The sequence below is a fragment of the Anomaloglossus baeobatrachus genome, chromosome 3, assembly GCF_048569485.1.
Source record: "Anomaloglossus baeobatrachus isolate aAnoBae1 chromosome 3, aAnoBae1.hap1, whole genome shotgun sequence".
Taxonomy (NCBI): Eukaryota; Metazoa; Chordata; class Amphibia; order Anura; family Aromobatidae; genus Anomaloglossus; species Anomaloglossus baeobatrachus.
The window spans coordinates 44,684,776-44,706,354 of NC_134355.1; the positions used below are offsets into that span (position 1 = coordinate 44,684,776).

Consider the following 21,579-nt stretch of genomic DNA (forward strand, 5'->3'; position numbering starts at 1 on the left):
TCCCCCACTTATTGCAGAGAGTAAAAGACCTGCCCCCACTTATTGCAGAGCGTAAAAGACCCACCCCCACTTATTGTAGAGAGACAAAGACCTGCCCCCACTTACTGTAAAGATACAAAGACCTTTTCCCCACTTATTGTAGAGAGATAAAGACCCACCATATTTTGTGAAAATGTCGCGGGCGGAGGAGGGGACGCTGCGCTCACCCACTGCTCGGGTCTGGCTGCTGCTGCTGCTCGGTGGTGGCTTGAGCGGCGTTCCTCGCCCGTGAGTGAAAGAGGGTGGTGTGGTTTAGGGATATTGTCCGTGATGCCACCCACGGTTGTGGTTAGATTGGTGACACCACCGCTGCTCTGGACGGGGATCCCGGGAGCGGTGACAGGGAGCAGCTTGGATGTTGGTTCTCCCCTCCGTGGGTAGGGGGGTTGGTTGTCCCGGGGCCTGTGGGGGGTATGGACGTAGGGCAGGCGGGTTACGGGGCCTGATGAGGTGCAGGGTTGCGGGGGCAGCGCTGTGCCGCACGGCACGGTGGTACTCACTCAGCCAATGATGAATGCAAAGTCTCCGGTAAAACACACGGCTGGATGGACGGGTCCCACAGATGGCTGCGGTGTTTCTCCTCCCGGCAGGTTGATGGTGACTGCCTTTCCCTTCACCTGTGTTGTGTGTATGGTTCCAATGGATTCCCACCGGTAACCTGCTCCCCAGCTTGGATGGGTGCTGAAGGAGCCCCTTTTGTCCGCAGGCTCTGGCCCTGGGAACTGTAGCCTTGGCGGTGACTGTGTTTCCCTTTACGGTTTGGGCTGTTGCCTTCTGTCAGGACTTGGCTACTGGGAAACCCCGGAGGTTCCCTTCGCTAACGGATTTGACCAGTTTTACGGCGACTCCTAGCCTGGTCAGGGTCCGTAAGCCCTGCCGGATGGTGCTGGCTTCTCTTTGCTCACCGGTCCGGTACCGCCGGGCCACCGCCCGTCCACGGTCCTTACGGTTTACTCTAATCGGCCTCTCCTGCAGACGGTCACCACCGTCTGCCAACCTTGCTGTTCCGTCCAGGCCACACACCCGGACACGGTCAGTCTGCTCCTCTACCACTTCACTCTCCAGAACTGAACTGATAACTGACTCCTTTTCCCGCCTCCAGGACTGTGAACTCCTCGGTGGGCGGGACCAACCGCCTGGCCCACCCCCTGGTGTGGACATCAGCCCCTGGAGGAAGGCAACAAGGATTTTGTGTTTGACTTCGGTGTGCCTAACCGGGGTGTGGGGTGTGTTGGTGTAGTACCTGTGACGACCTGGCTTGTCCAGGGCGCCACAAAAAGAAATAAAAATTTGACCTTACTTTCTGTAGGGAAACAGACCTGGCCCCATGCCTATAGTCTCTGACACTGTCCAATCAGTGTTGACTGTGAGGGGACATGCCTCTTGACAAAGCAATGGCGAAACCGACTTGTCAATTTTATACATTTCCACAAGGAATAACAAAGGAGTTTTAAGAAAATGTGCTCTAAAATTGTTCTTTTACAGGGAATAGAAGTAATTGCAAAAACAGACATCAAACCTCATGAAGCTTTTATGAAAATAAAGCAGTAATTCAGACGAATGTGTCAGCTCGGATTAATAGAAATGGCTATACAAGCGTAAACATTTCAATTTCATCGGGTATTTTCTGGGGAACGCTCCGCTGGGTGCAGCTCTATGCTCTGGATGTTAATTTAAGGTGATGCTTAGCGTATGACTGCGAGGAGGTAGCAATGTACCGTAGATGTACTGGAACAAGGCGGTAATGAAGGCCACCGCCGCGGCCCGAGAACCGGAGCGCTCCTCCCTGCACCGTCTTCACTTGTTCTTCTTTGTTTGAGTAGTTTGTGATTAGGCTTCATTTGCATTGTAGACAGTACGTCCTCAGACACTTCACTGGGCGGCTGCACATACGAGACGCCTTCCATAATCAAGATAAAAGGAGGGTAATTAATGGCCCTTCATCCTGGAGACTGTACCAGTCACTATATAATTAATATGGGGGCAGGGAAATACAGAGGGAGGCGCAGGCAGGAGGGTTGTTAGTACAAGAAATATTTCAGCCCCTATGATTAATCACTAACTTGTCCATGGTGGAGTTAAAGTAGTAGACCAGTGATATACGATATGCGGGGTTATACGACAACAGCCAAACATACGTCCCCCTCCTGCCCAAAGAAACCCCACAAAACAATGCCAGGCCACCGGTTTAACCTGCGGTGTTAGGATCCCATCCACTTTCCTGGTTCAGTAATATGCTGCAAACTTTACACGTGCAAATCCGCACCAAGTGAACAATATGTGAACCTGGCCTAGAGGAGTCATTCCATATCCATAGAAAAAATAATAAAAATAGTTATACTCACTGTATCAATTCCCTGCCTCTTCCGTTCTGATGTTTCCCAGGTCACCTGCCAGCCTCTATTTACTATCATCCAATGATGATGTGGTATGTTGACTTTTGAGTGACTGTTCTCTCAGGTCCTCCGCCAGCCTCTATTTACTATCATCCAATGATGATGTGGTATGTTGACTTTTGAGTGACTGTTCTCCCAGGTCCCACGCCAGCCTCTGTTTACTATCATCCAATGATGATGTGGTATGTTGACTTTTGAGTGACTGTTCTCCCAGGTCCCACGCCAGCCTCTGTTTACTATCATCCAATGATGTGGCATGTTGACTTTTGAGTGACTGTTCTCCCAGGTCCCCCGCCAGCCTCTGTTTACTATCATCCAATGATAATATGGCATGTTGACTTTTGAGTGACTGTTCTCTCAGGTCCCCCGCCAGCCTCTGTTTACTATCATCCAATGATAATGTGGCATGTTGACTTTTGAGTGACCTTCTCCCAGGTCCCCCACCAGCCTCTGTTTACTATCATCCAATGATGATGTGGTATGTTGACTTTTGAGTGACTGTTCTCCCAGGTCCCATGCCAGCCTCTGTTTACTATCATCCAATGATGTGGCATGTTGACTTTTGAGTGACTGTTCTCCCAGGTCCCCCGCCAGCCTCTGTTTGCTATCATCCAATGATGATGTGGTATGTTGACTTTTGAGTGACTGTTCTCTCAGGTCCTCCACCAGCCTCTATTTACTATCATCCAATGATGATGTGGTATGTTGACTTTTGAGTGACTGTTCTCCCAGGTCCCACGCCAGCCTCTGTTTACTATCATCCAATGATGATGTGGTATGTTGACTTTTGAGTGACTGTTCTCCCAGGTCCCACGCCAGCCTCTGTTTACTATCATCCAATGATGTGGCATGTTGACTTTTGAGTGACTGTTCTCCCAGGTCCCCCGCCAGCCTCTGTTTACTATCATCCAATGATGATGTGGCATGTTGACTTTTGAGTGACTGTTCTCTCAGGTCCCCCGCCAGCCTCTGTTTACTATCATCCAATGATAATGTGGCATGTTGACTTTTGAGTGACCTTCTCCCAGGTCCCCCACCAGCCTCTGTTTACTATCATCCAATGATGATGTGGTATGTTGACTTTTGAGTGACTGTTCTCCCAGGTCCCATGCCAGCCTCTGTTTACTATCATCCAATGATGTGGCATGTTGACTTTTGAGTGACTGTTCTCCCAGGTCCCCCGCCAGCCTCTGTTTACTATCATCCAATGATAATGTGGCAAGTTGACTTTTGAGTGACTGTTCTTCCAGGTCCCATGCCAACCTCTGTTTGCTATCATGCAATGATGATGTGGCATGTTGACTTTTGAGTTACTGTTCTCCCAGGTCCCCCTCCAGCCTCTGTTTACTATCATCCAATGATGATGTGGCATGTTGACTTTTGAGTGACTGTTCTCCCAGGTCCCCCGCCAGCCTCTGTTTACTATCATCCAATGATGATGTGGTATGTTGACTTTTGAGTGACTGTTCTCCCAGGTCCCATGCCAGCCTCTGTTTACTATCATCCAATGATGTGGCATGTTGACTTTTGAGTGACTGTTCTTCCAGGTCCCATGCCAGCCTCTTTTTGCTATCATGCAATGATGATGTGGCATGTTGACTTTTGAGTGACTGTTCTCCCAGGTCCCAAGCCAGCCTCTGTTTACTATCATCCAATGATGTGGCATGTTGACTTTTGAGTGACTGTTCTCCCAGGTCCCCCGCCAGCCTCTGTTTACTATCATCCAATGATGATGTGGCATGTTGACTTTTGAGTGACTGTTCTCCCAGGTCCCCCGCCAGCCTCTGTTTACTATCATCCAATGATGATGTGGTATGTTGACTTTTGAGTGACTGTTGCAGCCAATCACCTGTTGTAGCAATGACTTAATGCCAGTAATTGGCTGCAGTGGTCATGTATATATGTGGCATCACTGACACAAGAAGAATAGAGATCAGAAAATATTGAATATCGATGACCTTAATATTCACCTGATACACTTTAGATAGCTGTTCACCGATGTTTCACCCAGAGCTGTCTCACCCAGCTCTCCCATACAATGGAACATTCGCTTTGCTAAGCACTCCGGTGTTCTCTGTGGTAGAGGAGCTGTTAGACTCCTCTGGCGCGGGAGCTTATCTCACAGAGAACAAAAGGAACGACAGTGAAAAATAGGACATGCTGGATCCTTATCTTGCCCCACACACTTTAGATAGCTTTTGGTCAATGTTTCCTCCAGAGTGTCTAGCCCAGCTCTCCCATACAATGGAGCATTCACTCTAAGTGCTCCGGTATTCTCCTCTATGGTAGAGGAGCTGTTAGACTCCTCTGGGGCGGGAGCTCATCTCACAGAGAACAAAAGGAACGACAGTGAAAAATAGGACATGCTGGATCCTTATCTTGCCCCACACACTTTAGATAGCTTTTGGTCAATGTTTCCTCCAGAGTGTCTAGCCCAGCTCTCCCATACAATGGAGCATTCACTCTAAGTGCTCCGGTATTCTCCTCTATGGTAGAGGAGCTGTTAGACTCCTCTGGGGCGGGAGCTTATCTCACAGAGAACAAAAGGAACGACAGTGAAAAATGGGACATGTTGGATCCTTATCTCGCCCCATACACTTTAGATAGCTGTTGGCTAATATTTTGCCCAGTGCCGTCTCATCCAGCTCTCCAATACAATAAGCATTCGCTCTGCTAAGTGCTCATGTGTTCTCTATGGTAGAGGAGCTGTCAGACTACTCTGGGGCGGGAGCTTATCTTACAGATAACAAAAGGAAGGACAGTGAAAAATGGGGCTTGTTAGATACTTATCTCTCCCCATACACTTTAAATAGCTTTTGGCCAATGTTTCGCCCAGAGTGTCTAGCCTGGCTCTCCCATATAATGGAGCATTCACTCTGCTAAGCGCTCTGATGTTTCCTATGGTGGAGGTGCTTCCAGACTCCTTTGGGGCAGGAGCTTATCTCATCGAGAACAAAAGGAATAACGGTGGAAATTGGGACATGCTGGATCCTTATCTCGCCCCATACAGTTTTGATATCTGTTGTCCAATGTTTTGCCCGGAACTGTTTAGCCCCACTCTTACATAGAATCGACCATTGTCTATGCTAAGCGCTCCGGTGTTCTCTATGGTAGAGGAGCTGCCAGACTCCTCTGGGGCGGGAGCTTATCTCACTGAGAACAAAAGGGATTGTCAAAAATTGGACATATTGGATCCTTATGTCACCTGACGTTATCTATAGGGTAAAAGAGGTCTCCATACACATTAGGCTGTCAGTCAAGGCAGTTGATACCGGTCCTACATGTCAGGTTGTCTTCACTTCTAAACTCGGCATCCTGGGCACCCATAGCTCTTACTTATGTCATGACGTCACTGAGTCTATGAAGCACAAGAGGCACCCAGGAGGCCGGCTACAAAATTGCACTTCCAGTTGAGCAGTATGAAGCTGGGTATACGCGTCCTGGCTTCAGAAGGTCTACTGCACATGACTGGATGTTCTGGGCATTCAGAAGCACGGTCACAGCGAACACAGGTACACGTGTCACCGCTGGGGATGCTGAATTAAATAGTATGTTAGTACGCCGCTATGGGCGTACTAACATGCTAAGAGGGCGACTAGTCGAGGGATATAACAACCTTGGGACAAGCCCCTGCACTCATTAGAATAAGATAAAAGATTTTTAGAAATACTTTTTCTAAAAATCTGCTTATCTATGCCAGTGTATACAGGGACAGTTAGGCAGGGATTAGCAATATGCACCGAGAACTGCTCATGCTTCTGGGTGCATATTGCACCTGACAGGTTCCCTTTAAACATGCATTACTGCTAAAGAAATAAATATAAAAAAAGTAGACACTTAGCATATAAAAAAGCCAGTTTATGCAAGCCCAGCAGCCAGCGTAAAGGCGTATCTAGTATGCTGGATCTCTACCTAGTGATACCTCTATATAGGCTATATAGTCTACAATTCTATCAGCAGGTAGGAACCTACTACTAGAAAATGAAAATCACCTTAAGCTTATGAGAAGGAATGCTTAATCAGAAGACATAACCCCATAATCCAAAATAAGAAAATTGACAGCACTTCCTAACAGACAAGTGTGAACAGGTGCATACTGAACATGAAATAAACAGCTGCACTCTGAAATGCTAAGGTATATAGACATTGAATATAGGAACTTAAACATGCATTACTGCTAAGGAAATAAATGTAAAAATTCAGATTCTTAGTATACAAAAAAAGCCAGTTTTATGTGAGTCCAGCAGCCAGCATCAAGGTGTATCTAGTATGCTGGATCTTTACCTAGTGATGCCTGTATATGGGCTATATAGCCTACAAATTTAAGGGCGGGTAGGAACTTGCTACTAGGAAATTAAAAATCACCTTAAGCTGATGGGAAGTAGTGTTTAATCAGAAGGCATAACCCCACAATCCAAAATAAGAAAACTGATTGCACTTCCTAACAGACAAGTGTGAACAGGTGCATCCTGAACATGAAATAAACAGCTGCACTCTGAGACGCTAAGGTATATAAACATTGAATATAGGAACTTAAACATGCATTACTGCTAAGGAAATAAATGTAAAAATTCAGATTCTTAGTATACAAAAAAGCCAGTTTTATGTGAGCTCAGCAGCCAGCATCAAGGCGTAACTAGTATGCTGGATCCCTACCTAGTGATGCCTGTATATGGGCTGAATAACCTGCAATTTTATGGGCAGGTAGGAACCTGCTACTAGGAAATTAAAAATCACCTTAAGCTGATAGGAAGGAATGCTTAATCAGAAGGCATGACCCCATAATCCAAAATAAGAAAACTGATGGCACTTCCTAACAGACAAGTGTGAACAGGTGCATACTGAACATGAAATAAACTAACAAATCTGTGTAGTTTGTGCCTTATTATCGCTCAACATCTCAGCAAAGGGACACTGCAATTAGCATATTATTTTGGGAACCCTTCTAACAAAAAGGGACATACTGCAAACAACCTCTTTAGTAGGAAATTGCTTAAAAAAGGTGCAAATTAGTGTGTTTTATAACCACGTCTATAATTTATTACACATGTTTATATTATGGTGACACTAGAGCTCCAATTTTCATCCAGATATGGTTTACTACGTCCTGCCCAGAGTTAAAGCCCCCCCGTGCCCTATGGATTACCCCATTATATAGATTAATGAATTATTGATGGGATGTTTATTCCCTGAAGCCCACTCATTGTTGTACTTGAGCTTTTATAGATCATTATTGAGCCCCCCTAGTTGGGGTCATTAGTATGAGATGTGATCGAATGCATACAGTATGTGATATATCCCTATACGGGGGATGTATAAAGCTCCTTAGAGATGAGATGAATCAAGCGAGCAGAATAAGAATATGTTCAGGAGATGAATCACTAATGGGATTTACCGCCAGATATACAGAATAAATTATGGAATAAATTGCCTTTTTGTGAAAGGAGAATTATACTGTAGACATTAGGGTGCAGCGAGGGTTTTTAGGTATTTTTCTCATCCCGGGAAATCCCAATACGTCTTTCTTTGTTTCGGAAGATATCTCACCCAGAGGTGAATTTCTTTGTAAAACAATTTTTTGTCTCATTTTTTTAGACTGGCGCATTATGCACCAAATTCACCAAAATGAAGCACAAAAACTCTTTATTTGCCTTTTTTTGTAAACACTTGTTGCACGATGATTTTAAAAAGTCTTGTGCAGAAAAAAATTGATTTTGCAGTAGAATATAATTGAGTAAACATGATGAATTAGCCGAAAGCATCTGCATAATGTAACCCATTCCCACAAACCTAAGAAATAATGTAGCGCACCTGAAGCCATCAGGGAGCTACAAGGTACTGCATCCCCACCAGGATGCAGGGCCTACCCCCCAGGGACCCAGAAGACCAGTGCTGGTAACAACAAAAACATTCCAAATAATCCCTGTTTTATCTCCAAATTCCACATACACTGGTGCCTGACTAGGGTTGGACCTAATGGATGGCCATTTAGAGGTGGAGCCGATTCAGTCCACTAGATGACCAGGTGGGAGGGGCAGACAGTGCATAGTGAGACAAGACATTTGAGAGAGGGAGTCGTCGGTGACGGCCGAACGGAGAGCAAGTGAAGCACTGACAGAAGTGTGATGGTGACCTGAGGGCCCAGGCGTTTGGTTGCCGGTGGAGTACGGTGGAGTGCTCCCAGAACCATAGCACCAACGGGGTACAGAATCCTAGGTCAGGCAAACGCTCCAGGCAGACCTGATAAAATCTGCACAGTGAGGGGAGCATCCAGGACCTCACTGACCTTGAAGTTCGGGACTCAGTAGCAATGAGAGAACCGGGGAACAGGACCAGAGACTCTGACCCCACAGGGTTCACGCTACCGTCATACGGACTACCGTTGAGAGACTACCAGGAGGGGCCCCCCAGACACTCCAAGCCACGGGGACCCACCAACCAAAGACAGGTGCAGGGGAAAGAAGCCACCAGGTCACTAAACCGGCACTGGAACTAAGGGGACCAGCGGTCAAGACCAGCCAGCCTCGGGTGACCAGTTTCCATCTGACTGTGAGTAAAGGAACCAGTTACACTGCAACCCCTTGTGTGGTCTACCTTCTTTCTGCACCCATCTACATCACCTATCCTCTGGGGCCTGGCCCTGCTTGCGGAGGGCCTAACATCCAGGCTGCCACTAACACTAGCCCCAGTAGTGAGAATTGCAGCGGCGGCTCCATCCACATAGCCGCAACACGCAAGTGGCGTCACATATAAACTTTCATTTAATCTCCCCTGTAAATAACCCTTTTTAAAAATCGGCCCCAGGACACGAAACCGGGCAATGGCCAACAAGTGACATTTCCCCAGCAATACATCGCCCGGGACCAAGTACCCTATAACCCTGGACAAACCAATAACAAGGGCTTAAAAAAAAAAAAAAAAAAAAAAAAATAGCTTAAAAATGGCACACAAACCATAGCAAAGTTTATACAAAGTGAAAAATGCCTAAAATCCAAGCTTATACTCTAAAAATCCATATATTTTAAAATAAAGGGGCAAAAAGAATGAGGAATCTTGACCATAGTATTTGTAAAAGGTTTATTTAGCTGATTTTCTTTTTTAATCTTTTTCTTGCATTTTTTTCCCCAAAAATAAAAGTACTATGGCCTGATGTTAGCTAAAAGTACTAGTGAAATAAAAAAAATTACTACAAACAAAGTTATTTTGCATTTTGCTTGTGGTCCAAAAATAAAAATTCTACGGCTTGATGTTAGCTAAAATAGTAGTGAAATAAGAAAATCACTACAAACAAAGTTATTTTGCTTATGGTGTTTTTCTTCAGTTTTATGTTTGTTTTTTTTTGGGGTTTTTTTTTTCAGAAAGGGGTATTTTTATTTTAAAATGGAGCATTCTCTGGGTATGGGTTTTTCCCCCCATAGGCTTGCCAATGTAGAAAATTAAATGATAGCAATGAAATACTAAAGTTAAAATGCCTACAAAAAATTGATAAAACCATACCAAAAAAAGAAATTCAAAAATGGCTTGAATGGAGGTATAACTGAAGACTCCTGCTCCCCAAAGAAACATTTGTGCCTTCTTAGACACTAGGATCCAGGGTGGTACTGCTTTCTCTGTACCCTATGCTCATAGTTGCTCGTACCTTTCTAACTGCAAATAAATTACAGCCCGTACTGCCTGCCCCAAAGGGGCTCAAGGGAGGGCAGCATGACTAAGGAGGGATGCTAGGCCTGTGGGTATGGCAAGGGGTTAAGGTGAGAATGCAGTTTGTGCGGGGAAATTGTAGGGTAGGGTGATAGGGGCTGTCGGGTTTGGGGCCCTGTGAATAGTCAGGGGGAGGGCAGTTATAGGGTAGTATATAGGGCAGGGATTCGGGCTGGGGGTGGTCATTCGGTACCTGGCAGATGTCCAGAATCATCCCACCCCCCAACAGCCCTATTTTTGGACTTCTGGCGATCGACGTGGAAAGATGGGTAAGAGTTAGCTTTGCGAAAAAGAGGGGGGGTATTTCAAGTTGGTGGATTGCACAAAAGATCGAGGGAAGGACCCAGTGCAGGAACGAGTTACCCCTTGTGGTGCAATGGTATGGTTGGTTTAATGTTGGTCCCTGCTGGGCTAAGGTCTCAGCGGAACATTGGTTGGGCAACACATGGCTAGGTGCCCACGAGCCGATGTGGTGTGGCTGAGGGCAGGTGGTGGAGCTGGTGTTGCAATCGAGTACAACGGGAACCTTCAATTACTCCCCCTCCTTTTTCGTTATTTTTTGGTTATTACTATCTTTAAGTATGAAAATGTTATTGATTGTTGTTAATAAACGGGGCTGCTGTGGACTTTTAATCCAATGTCACAGTCTTTGTGTCTTAATTTAAGTTAGAATTCAGGGAAGTGGGTTGGAGTGGTGGTCGGTACGGTAAGGTAAGGCCCTCAGTCAGAGTTTCCAGAGTCATGTAGTTTTCCTTTTAGTGTGCGTGTCCCAGGGATTTGAACCGACAACCTCTATAGTTGCAGCCAGGAGCTAAACCTTTGTGCCACAAAGTCTGGTTTCCAAGGTCTGTGGCTCAAAGGTTTATCTCCTGCCTGCCACTGTTGAGGTTGTCGGTTCAAGTCAATTCATCAAAAAAAAGAGAACTACATTATTTGCAATTAAAAATTAACGTAGTTCCTATTTGTAGAGACCATATTCAGATGAGGCACTTGAAGTATCAGACCATTTAGGTCATTGTTCGTGCAGGTAATGCTTCAATAATAATTTTAGTCTTAGGCGGGCTTTGCACGTTGCGACATCGGTAACAATGTGTTACCGATGCTGCAGCGATAGTCCCGCCCCCGTCGCACTTGCGATATCTAGTGAAAGCTGCCGTAGCGATTATTATCGCTACGGCAGCTTCACACGCACATACCTGCCGTGCGACGTCTCTCTGGCCGGCGACCCGCCTCCTTCCTTAGGGGGGCGGGCCGTGCGGCGTCACAGCGACGTCACACGGCAAGCGGCCAATTGAAGCGGAGGGGCGGAGATGAGCAGGATGTAAACATCCCGCCCAACTCCATCCTTCTCATTGCAGCCGGGAGGCAGGTAAGGTGATGTTCCTCGCTCCTGCGGCTTCACACACAGCGATGTGTGCTGCCGCTGGAGCGAGGAACAACATCGTACCTGTCGCTGCACCGGCATTATGGAAATGTCGGAGGCTGCAGCGATGAAACGATAACGACGCTTTTGCGCTCGTTCATTGTATCAAAAAGGTTTTACACGTTGCGATATCGACTGCGACGCCGGATGTGCGTCACTTTCGATTTGACCCCATCGACATCGCACCTGCAATGTCACAACGTGCAAAGCCGCCCTTAGACTTACTTTGACTTTGTCCTCCATGTTTTTTAGGTACTGCAACTTGGCTCCGAAATTCTTCCGCAATACAAACAAGAAGCCCCAAAGACCCCTCCTCACATCATCCTACATTACTGTGTTTTCAAAACCACCTGGGATTGGGTCATCCTGATATTGACGTTTTACACCGCCATTCTGGTCCCTTACAACGTGTCCTTCAAAACCAAACAGAACAACGTCGCGTGGTTGGTCGTGGACAGCATTGTGGATGTGATATTTTTGGTTGATATCGTGCTTAATTTTCATACCACCTTTGTTGGACCTGCTGGGGAGGTCATTTCTGACCCAAAATTGATACGTATGAACTACTTGAAGACCTGGTTTGTCATCGATCTCTTGTCCTGCTTGCCGTATGATGTCATCAATGCCTTTGAAAATGTGGATGAGGTCAGTAATATTTTACTTATTTAACTCTTTTTTTTTGTGGGTTAAGTCAAAGGGGCTTTCCAGCCGTACGTAACTGAGGACTTAGCTTTGGAATAGGTCGTCTATATATATATTTTATAAGTCATGGCAAAAATATGGAGGGGTGCTCTACAGATCCTCTTTTCCTTGTATTCCCTCATTGTATAACATTCAGGCTTTGTAAAAAAAAATACTTGGACAGCATCAAGTAGGCATCATCCTCATCCAGGGCTCAGCGTGGATAAAGACATGAAGTAGCTGAAGAGCCGGCGTCTTTATCCATTAATTCCTCTGCAGACACAACTATAATTTTCCAACAGCCAATTCAGCTAAAGTGCCCCAAATTATTGTGTTCAGCTTCCTTTTTGGAAAATATTTTTCAGGTTGCGGGCCGAGTGTATCAGTCACAGCTTGATGAGCAGATATTTGTCTTTCCTGTGCTCGGAGTTTGCGTCCACTCTAATGAGATGTTCACTATGCCGGAGCGCCGAGATGTTTTCTTCTTGAGCGGTTCTGAAAGATGCAACTTTATCGGAATATCTGACTGGTTCATCGCTGTGTGTAATGGCCTCAAGGAGGAGGAGGAGGATGGTGGGCAATTAGCTTCTGGTGAACTGATCAAGAGGCAGGGAAATATCTGGAGATCGTTTTCTCTGAAGATCAGAATAACAGTTGAGTTTTAGGTTCTGTTCACATCGAATTGTTGGCGTCTGTCAGACATATGCATGAAGAGCTTTGACTGATGTACATCCCCGGCAGAGAGCTCTAATGGATGACCACCATTGTAAAAAAACAAGTATACAAGTGCATCTCAATAAATTAGAATATTATCAAAAAGTGAATTTATTTCAGTAATTCTGAACACATATATTATATAGAGTCATTACACACAGAGGGATCTATTCCTATATATTATATAGAGTCATTACACACAGAGCTATCTATTCCTATATATTTTATATAGAGTCATTACACACAGAGTGATCTATTCCTATATATTATAGTCATTACACACAGAAGGATCTATTCCTAAATATTATATAGAGTCATTACACACAGAGGGATCTATTCCTGTATATTATATAGTCATTACAGAAGGATCTATTCCTATATATTATGTAGAGTCATTACACACAGAGGGATCTATTCCTATATATTATATAGAGTCATTACACACAGAGTGATCTATTCCTGTATATTATATAGTCATTACACACAGAGGGATCTATTCCTATATATTATGCAGAGTCATTACACACAGAGGGATCTACTCCTATATATTATATAGAGTCATTACACACAGAGGGATCTATTCCTATATATTATAGTCATTACACACAGAGGGATCTATTCCTAAATATTATATAGAGTCATTACACACAGAGGGATCTATTCCTATATATTATATAGAGTCATCACACACAGAGTGATCTATTCCTATATATTATAGTCATTACACACAGAGGGATCTATTCCTATAAATTATGTAGAGTCATTACACACAGAGTGATCTATTCCTATATATTATATAGAGTCATTACACACAGAGGGATCTATTCCTATATATTATATAGAGTCATTACACACAGAGGGATCTATTCCTATATATTATATAGAGTCATCACACACAGAGTGATCTATTCCTATATATTATATAGAGTCATCACACACACAGAGGGATCTATTCCTATATATTATATAGAGTCATTACACACAGAGTGATCTATTCCTATGTGTGTAATGACTCTATAAAATATATAGAAATAGATCCCTTTGTGTGTAATGACTCTATATAATATATGTGTGTTTCCCTTTTGTATTTAATTTCTGAAATAAATTAACTTTTTGATGATATTCTAATTTATTGAGATGCTCTTGTATATTGCACTTGCAGATGTCTCTGCTTGGAAAAGTATAGCAGCTGACTGCACTTTTCCATATTGGGGAAAAATATTATAGCTACCCAAAAGAGGCTGAAGGATCTTTTTTTGGTCCTCTTTAGGGTAACTGGGGTCCTATGTTGGAACGATATCTTGTTCTCCAAATGTTGGGCTGAAATGCAGTGTGAACAGACCTTTATCACTCCTCCAAAACTTTGTGCAACTTTCCAACATACTTTGTTTAATATTTTCTCATCATTCTAACATCTCTGGTTACTTTCGCTGAAAGGGAGTGTTCATATATCCTTTCAGATTCTGATTTGGGACACTTGCTCTCCAAATGTCCCCTATTGGATACCTAGTGGCTACCTCCAAAAGGTGCCAGTTTTTTTCTCAAACTCATACAAACTGTATACTACTAAGGGGTACTTTGCACGCTGCGACATCGCAAGCCAATGCTGCGATGCCGAGCGCGATAGTACCCGCCCCCGTCGCAGCTGTGATATCATTGTGATAGCTGCCGTAGCGAACATTATCGCTACGGCAGCTTCACATGCACTTACCTCCCCTGCGACGTAGCTCTGGCCAGCGACCCGCCTCCTTATTAAGGGGGCGGTTCATACGGCGTCACTGCGACGTCACACGGCAGGTGGCCAATAGGAGCGGAGGGGCGGAGGGGGCCCACCTCCTTCCTTCCGCATATCCTACGGGAGCCGCGGTGACACCGGTAGGAGATGTTCCTCGCTCCTGCGACTTCACACACAGCGATGTGTGCTGCTGCTGGAGCGAGGAACAACATCGGACCGACGCGTCAGCGTAATTATGGATTACGCCGACGCTGCACCGATGATACGATTACGACGCTTTTGCGCTCGTTAATCGTATCATCTAGGCTTTACACACAACGATGTCGCCTGCGATACCGAATCTGCGTCACTTTCAATTTGACCCCAACGACATCGCACCTGCGATGTCGTAGTGTGCAAAGAACCCCTAAGAGCTGAGGGTTTCTACAATCTAGAAGACAATTCCTCAGTTTAAAGGGGGCTTTACACGCAACGACATCGCTAATGAGATATCGTTGGGGTCACGGAATTCGTGACGCACATCCGGCGTCGTTAGCGACGTCGTTGCGTTTAACGCATACGAGCGACCACTAACGATGTAAAATACTCACCAAATCGTTGATCGATGACACGTCGTCTATTTCCCAAATATCCTTCCTTATTCTGGATGCAGGTTGTTCGTTGTTCCTGAGGCAGCACACATCGCTACGTGTGACACGCCAGAAACGACGAACAACACCGTACCGGCGTCCTTCGACAACGAGGTGGGCGTGACTTTCCTGCAGATGCTCTCCGCCCCTCCGCTTCAATTGGATGCCTGCCGTGTGACACCGCACGAACCGCCCCCTTAGAAAAGAGGCTGTTTGCTGGCCACAGCGACGTCGCTAGGCAGGTAAGTCCGTGTGACGGGGACTAACGATATTGTGCGCCACGGGCAGCGATTTGCCCGTGACGTACAAACAACGGGGGCGGGTACGCTCGCTAGCGATGTCGCTGCGTATAAAGCCCCCAAAACAGTCTGGACTCCAGGCAGATTGATTGTGTCAGGACTCAGGAGGACATGAAAGAAATTGGTGCCTTGGATGTTTTTGCTCAAAGATTACCAGCCGCTGTCCATGGTGCTGAAGGCTCAGTGCTTGCAACCAACAGCCGAAAACTAGCAAACATTTCACCTTGAGCTGAGAACACAGCGACCTCTTCTGCCTTCGTGCCTATTTTCTCTGTAGGGGGTAGAGAACATTTTCGCAGGTACAGCCTGACTATAGACTGGCACATTATACCTGTCCAGCTTTTTTGAAGTAGCGGTGGGCGGCTGAGGCTTTTACGAGATTACCAGATATTTCTCTTCTAGTTCTGATCTTTATAAATCTGAAGTTTATTGCTCCGCTGAGACATCGTAAGATTATTTCCAAGCTTCCAAAGAGTCATTTTAGTGTTGCCAGTTTTGCATTTGGCAGCGTGTCTGAGGAAACTGGCAGACTCCTTTTATCCCGGTCCTGATCTCTTCGTGTGACTAATGCCCGTACTGTATTACAGATCTGTGCCATACATGTGCCGTACTGTACCTCTGCATGGCTGTGATTTTACACGGTGGATGGAGGTCTATTTTTTTCTCATGGTTTCTGTGATAATTTCCAGGGAAAAGGTTGTACGGGATGTACTTGGGTGGACATTTCAACCCAAGAGGTCAGGGGGCCACCACCACCTCCAAAGCTGGTGGCATTAAGATGAGGTACTTGACATTAAAGGGCCCATTTGTTGTTCTTGCACAGGGGCCTCTCCCATCTGTGTCCGAAGCTGGGCTATACCAGTGGTACATCCAGCCTTGGCACGGCGCCTCTATGGGCAGCGTACCTATGACTTGCCTCTGGCTTTTTTGGATAACTCCTCATATTAGAAGAGTAGCAGACGTCTTGAAATTGGTGATATAAGGTTTGTTAAACCTTGTGAAACAATGTATGGTTAGACTCCTTTTTTCTGGATTGTGGTGTGAACATTACTCCTACCTCAGATTTTGATACCAATGGGCGATTTATCAAGACTGACGAAGAGCACCAGTCTTGTTGGAGAGCAAATTGCCGAATTCACACTACTTAATGACTTTGGCGCATCTTCTGAGTGTCGTGAGCCTATGTGCACCACCCTAGAAATGCAACTCCAGTCTGGAACTGGAGTAGCATTTCTGCCATACAAAACACCAGCACTTTTGAAGAACTGGACGCGCCACATCCCATCCCACCCCGGCTTTTCCTCAGCTCCGTTCTGATTCGGTGGAGAAGATTTTAACTTGCATGAAAATGCCAAAAGCTGCAAAATACTTTGTGCCTATTCAAAGCTTTTCCTTCACAGTTGTGTCCTAAACATTTTGATGAATCTGCACCGTTGTGTTTGGTATTCTCTTTTATGCCATGTCCTTGATCAATTCTTAGGATTAGTTCTATCCAGAATAGTCCAATTAGGAATGGATCCCTTCTCGTTAAGCCGGTAACTGAGCTCAGCAACTCGGCCCGTGCTGAAGGCTCAATGCACCAAACTCACCGAGTGACATCAGACCTGCAGATTATATCGGACATTGGTATTAATGGTGGAAACTCGGTGCTGGACCCATGCTGAGTAAAGAACTGGGTTTTTTTTTAAACAAACTGCCGCCAGGGGTCGGAGGTTTTCCGAAACTTTTGTTAGATGCACCATAGCTGTCATGTCTCTAGGACCGGCTCAGGGCTTGCTTTTTCTTTACCATCTGAGACCATGCACTTTAAAGGTGTTTTTTCCTTCAGGTACTTGAGGTGTTAACTCTTCCTCTCATGTAGCAGCAGTCTTGCTGAGCTGTCAGCAGTCAATTCAGTTTGGAGCTAGCCTGGAGCACAGAGGACGTGGTTTTTGCTGCTGCTGTTTGCTGTCGGTAGTGATTTGTTGAAAGTAGTCTGTTTTTGTTACTTCCACCTTTCCCATGTTACCCCTTCTTGTACACCTTTGGTTGCTCCCTGGTGTAGGTTTTAGGTGCACATGAGTTTTGATTTACCCCTGTCTGTTGTTCATTGATAGTGGGTTTTTTGGGATCTTCATCCTAGTCAGTCCCCTGGGTGGTGGGTATCGTGGGAACTTTGTCATCAGGGCTGTGACAGGAATCAGGGCCAGGTTGGGGGTCCAGACCTCCCTACCTTCAAGGGTACCTCCGAGTGTGAAGGTGAGCAGGGACCCCAGCCTTAGGGTCTGCTTAGGGTTTCCTGTGTTCCCTAGCAATCTGTTACACACCCATCCCTGACAATAGCAGCATTACACAGATCTTTGGTATGGCTGCCCATGCTGGCAGAGCTTTCAATTGTTCAAGGATTCTACCTGAAAGGTATTTTACAAGTCCTAAAAATATAAGTTCCCTTACTCTACTGAACATGTTGAGATCATTTGTGCAAAATTAATTGTTACTTAACAATACCCACAATCACAGCGTGAGGCGTTTGCTATTATTGCAATTTTGCATTTTTGGAGCATAATTGTTTGCTCAGCTTCATGCTGAGACCACACAATGCCTTGTATGCAGTAGGTAACGTATGGAAGGCTTCTCGCTCAGATTTCCTAGCCAGCTTTAGAAAAGGACAATATACCAGTGCCATGACTCCTATTCTAATTATTGGGACAAGGGAATATATTTGGTCACCATAGCTGTAGAGAAAGACCTGGAGAACACAACCAAAAATCGTACATTGAGCTAAACTTTACAAAACTGAACATGAGGTTCTTATTTTACCATTCTGGTGATTCTGTATGAAGCCCACTGTCATGTCATGGCAAATTTCTCAGTGCGTCCATCCCATTGGCCCAGGCACTTGTAATTAGCAGGAGACTGTAAGAAAGAGGGGTTTACTTATTTTTGTTCTCAGTTCACAATCTAAGAACATGTGGATGGTTGGTCTTTTTAGCTCCTTTCGCCAGGTGTTGGTGTGGTGTGTCGGCCATTGTTGCTGGGGGGCGGTGTGGCCTGGAATCCTGGGAACTCAGTCTTGCACCATAAGTGGTGTGGGGCACCAGGTTGGCCGGCCTCCTAGTGCACCATTGCAGCGGTGGCGGTTGACACCTTTTAAGGTTAGAAAAAGCCACTGAGAGGTTTACGTGATGTGACAGTGGGCTTCATACAGTCTGATCAGAATGTTAAACTAAGAACCTCATGTTCAGTGTTGGAAACTGGCACTAGATCAATGTATGATTTCTGGATGTGCGGTCCATGTCTTTCTCTACAGTAATGATACCATGCAAATCATACACCAATGGCGGCTGTAATGCTACCACCAGGGGGCACAGGTACACAGGAGAGATGTAGAGCTCCTAGGTGTAATGCATCATCTGCCCACTAGATGTCACCAGCATCTAGATGGGGAGGTAGCAGAAAGGTAGTATATGCCGAGAATCATAGCCAGGAGGTCACGTCAGTGCAAAGGAGGAAGAGGAGCTGAAGTCACGTGGAAACCTAAGGTTGGTAGGCGGGAGGTAATGTCAGATACAGATAGGGAGCAGAACCGTAGTCAGAGAGCAAGCCGGGGTCAGAAGCCAAAGGGGAACATTAGTACAAAAAGGGGTAAGCAGGACTGAGGGAACAAGACAAGCAGAGTCAGAACGTCAGGGAGCACAGACAAGACAGATGGAGTGGTGGACAGGGACAGGAGTCGGGGTAGCGGGATGAGGATCAGAACAAACTCACGGGAACCAGAAGCGCACACTGCAGAGCAGGAACTATCACTGGCAACGTTCCGGTGGAAACGGCCCAAAAATACAGCAAGGTTATTACCGGAATGAGGCACCATTGCTTTTATTTTTACCAATATCATATTTTCCTGTGAACACGCCTGTCTCAGGAACTCCTTCTCAAAGTAAACATCCAGTTCCATTTTTCGTTCCAAAAATTGGAACTGGAGATAATTTGGCAATTTTAAGCGTCAGCCACTTTTTAGTCAATGAATAAGATACATTTTTCCTTCTATAATCAAACAGAAACACAGAGATATGAGTCAAACGACAAGTGACAGTCGCCCTAATGGCTTTTTCCTTGTAATTTATTCCTCTGCACCTCGTGTTAAATGTAGGGTTTTCCTTTGGAGCATCAGTATGGATATGACCGGGAGTCATGCCGCCGCAGTAAGCGTTGTGTCACATCTGATAACATGATATTGTGCTGAACATTAAGATGTGAACAACTAGGGGACATTTCAAAGAGATTTGTCCTTTTGTTGCGTACACGACCGTCCTTTCCTTGGAGAAGCCGGGCTGCTCATTTCTATTCGCTGGGAGCGGAGGAGCCATTGTTAGGTTCATAATAGGATTTTTTTGCATGGATCACATGTAGGACACTTCTGCAGGTTTTTCTGTTTACCCTGTAACATGCTCTCTTTAATGGATTTGAACCCTTTAATTAATAAATGAGCACATGGGGATCCTAACAAAAAAAACAAAACATACCGCACTCACCTACCGGTCTGCCACTGATGCTCCCAATGACTTTCTCTTCCAGTGGAAGGTGTGAAGTGACTGCTGCGGTCAATCTTCGGTCACTGATTGGCTGCAGAAGTCACATTCCGTCCAATCTGGAAGAAAGAGCTAAGAGATCACCTGACACTGGCGGAAGAGGGAGTCAGGTGACCAGTTTGGGAGACCAGCAGCAGTGCGCAGGAGCAGAAAGTTACGGTACGTGAGCAAGGATCTAAGGGGAAAACTTTTCTCCTTGCAGAGACTGACAAACCAGTCTGGCTGCCAGTGAGGGGTCTTATAGCTGAAATGCTCCTCTAGGAAATATTCCAATTGTCCCTCCAGGAAGGAAGGAGATGAACTCTAGTGCCACCTAGTGGAAGTAGCAATCCCAAAAGTCAAAAGTGGCCCTTTAACAAGCCTTTTCATATGACTTAGGATTTACAGTGCCTTGCGAAAGTATTCGGCCCCCTTGAATTTTTCAACCTTTCCCCACATTTCAGGCTTCAAACATAAAGATAAAATTTTTAATGTTCTGGTGAAGAATCAACAATAAGTGGGACACAATTGTGAAGTTGAACGAAATTTATTGCTTATTTTAAACTTTTTTAAAAAATAATAAACCGAAAATTGAGGCGTGCAATATTTCGTGGCCCCTTTAAGTTAATACTTTGTAGCCCCACCTTTTGCTGCGATTACAGCTGCAGTCGCTTGGGGTATGTGTCTATCAGTTTTGCACATCGAGAGGCTGAAATTCTTGCCCATTCGTCCTTTGTAAACAGCTGGAGCTGAGTGAGGTTGGGTGGAGGCGTTTGTGAGCAGCAGTTTTCAGCTCTTTCCACAGATTCTCGATTGGATTGATGTCTGGACTGTGACTTGGCCATTCTAACACCTGGATACGTTTATTTGTGAACCATTCCATTGTAGATTTTGTTTTATGTTTGGGATCATTGTCTTGTTGGAAGACAAATCTCCGTCCCAGGCTCAGGTCTTCTGCAGACTCCAACAGGTTTTCTTCAGGAATGGTCCTGTATTTGGCTCCATCCATCTTCCCATCAATTTTAACCATCTTCCCTGTCCCTGCTGAAAAAAAGCAGGCCCAAACCATGCCACCACCATGTTTGACAGTGGGGATGGTGTGTTCAGGTTGATGAGCTGTGTTGCTTTTACGCCAAACTTATCATTTGGCATTGTGCCCAAATAGATCAATTTTGGTTTCATCTAACCAGAGCACCTTCTTCCACATGTTTGGTGTCTCCCAGGTGGCTTGTGGCAAACTTTAAACGACACTTTTTATGGATATCTTTGAGAAATGGCTTTCTTTTTGCCACTCTTCCATAAAGGCCAGATTTGTGCAGTGTACGACTGATTGTTGTCCTATGGACAGACTCTCCCACTTCAGCTGTAGATCTCTGCAGTTCATCCAGAGTGATCATAGGCCTCCTGGCTGCATC

General features: G+C 45.3%; 1 protein-coding gene across 2 annotated transcripts in view; it reads left to right on the forward strand.

The window, feature by feature from the left end:
• KCNH1 (potassium voltage-gated channel subfamily H member 1) overlaps nucleotides 1-21,579 on the forward strand; it is a 421,045-nt gene that overhangs the window by 84,409 nt on the left and 315,057 nt on the right. For both annotated transcript variants that reach the window (XM_075339163.1, XM_075339164.1), the window contains one exon: nucleotides 11,812-12,204. In XM_075339163.1, coding sequence (XP_075195278.1) covers nucleotides 11,812-12,204 — 393 coding nt within the window. The remainder of the gene's footprint in view (nucleotides 1-11,811; nucleotides 12,205-21,579) is intronic.